At 56.0% G+C, this 1,316-nt stretch overlaps 1 protein-coding gene across 1 annotated transcript in view; it reads left to right on the top strand.

Annotated features, from left to right (window-relative positions):
* The first annotated feature begins 851 nt into the window (after positions 1-851).
* Positions 852-1,316, top strand: part of LRRFIP1 (LRR binding FLII interacting protein 1) — a 70,816-nt gene continuing 70,351 nt past the window's right edge. Inside the window, exon 1 of the mRNA XM_007943608.1 lies at positions 852-923. Coding sequence (XP_007941799.1) covers positions 852-923 — 72 coding nt within the window. The remainder of the gene's footprint in view (positions 924-1,316) is intronic.

Here is a 1,316-nt window from a genome sequence, read left to right as displayed (position 1 = left end):
GACTTCCACTGAGCATGGCGTGTGGAGAGGGACATCCCTGACACTGGAACCTCGACCTGGCCAGGGCCTGTGGGGCATGTACCAGCCGCTGGGGGAGACACAGAGCTGGGGCATTGGCCACCTTGCCCCATGCCCCATGGATTGTGCCAGAGGCATGCTGGTTGTCTTGGAAGGTCCCACTTAAAGATTATCCAGGGAATGATGACGAGTCTCAACAGTGTCATTTCAAGAATGGTCAGTGGGAGGCGGGTTTGCTGGGCATCAGGAAGCCCCCATGCTGGTGCTCCTGTGCCAGTGACCTCCCAGGTCTGTGTCACAAAGCAGCGTGTGGGCGAGGGTCTGGTGGAACAGGAACCAGAGCTCCAGGGCTAGGCTGCCTGGGCAGGCATTTCAGTCCTGGAGGAGTAAGATAAAGCTGCTGCAAGTCACTGCTACCCGGAGGCATGCATTTCTCACAGGGAAGGGCTCTGACACCTAGGACTGTTCAAGCTGATCTCAGCCGTCTTCAGAGCAGATGGGCCGCCCAGCACTACAGGTGTTGACAGGACGCTGCAGGCAGCAGGGTGAGGTGAGAAGAGGCTGGACGTTGCTGGAAAGTGGGGTCAGTCTGCACCACCTGGCCCTATGACCTTTCCAGGCCTCTGCTTCCTGATCAGTAAGGGGCTGAAGTAGTGACCTCACAGCCACGTCCAGCTGACACTGCTGTGTGTGTCCACCACCGCCACAGATGGCAGCTGATCAGTCGCACAGCATGCCAGGGTTCCAAGGCCAGCCTGCTGCTTAGGGGCTGTGCAATTTTGGGCCAGTGACTCAGCCTCTCTGTGCCTTAGTTCCATTATTTAGAAACGGACATGGTGATAGCATGTACCCCATATGTGGTGTGCTTAGAGTGCCGTCTGCTGCTGCCGTGTGACTTTGGGCAGGTGAGTCAGCCTCTCTGTGCTGCTGCTGCTGGCTGCCATTGTGTTGGTGTGACTCAAGGCAACCTCATCTGTAACAGAACGGAGGGCTGCCATCCTGCACACCCTTATCATCACTGATGTCCTTGCGCCATCATGGCGCCTGTCGGGTCACCCCATCTCACTGAGGGCTTCCCTCACTGCTGCTGACCCTCCATGTTACCAACCATGATGTCCTTTTTTAGCGATTGGTCCTTCCTGATAACGTGTCCACAGTGAGCTAGCTGGAGTCCACCATCCTCGCTTCTAAGAAGCATTCTGGTTGTGGGTCTTCTAACACTGACTTGTTAAGGGCTGGCTAAATGGTACTAAACAAAACCCACTGCCATTGAGACCACCGTAGAGGACAGAGTAGAA

The sequence above is a fragment of the Orycteropus afer genome, unplaced genomic scaffold (genome assembly GCF_000298275.1).
Source record: "Orycteropus afer afer isolate SDZICR_OR568_19922 unplaced genomic scaffold, OryAfe1.0 scaffold00006, whole genome shotgun sequence".
NCBI classification, from domain to species: Eukaryota; Metazoa; Chordata; class Mammalia; order Tubulidentata; family Orycteropodidae; genus Orycteropus; species Orycteropus afer.
Note: the sequence above shows the minus strand (reverse complement) of the source record. Positions and strands in the feature narration are given on the sequence as shown.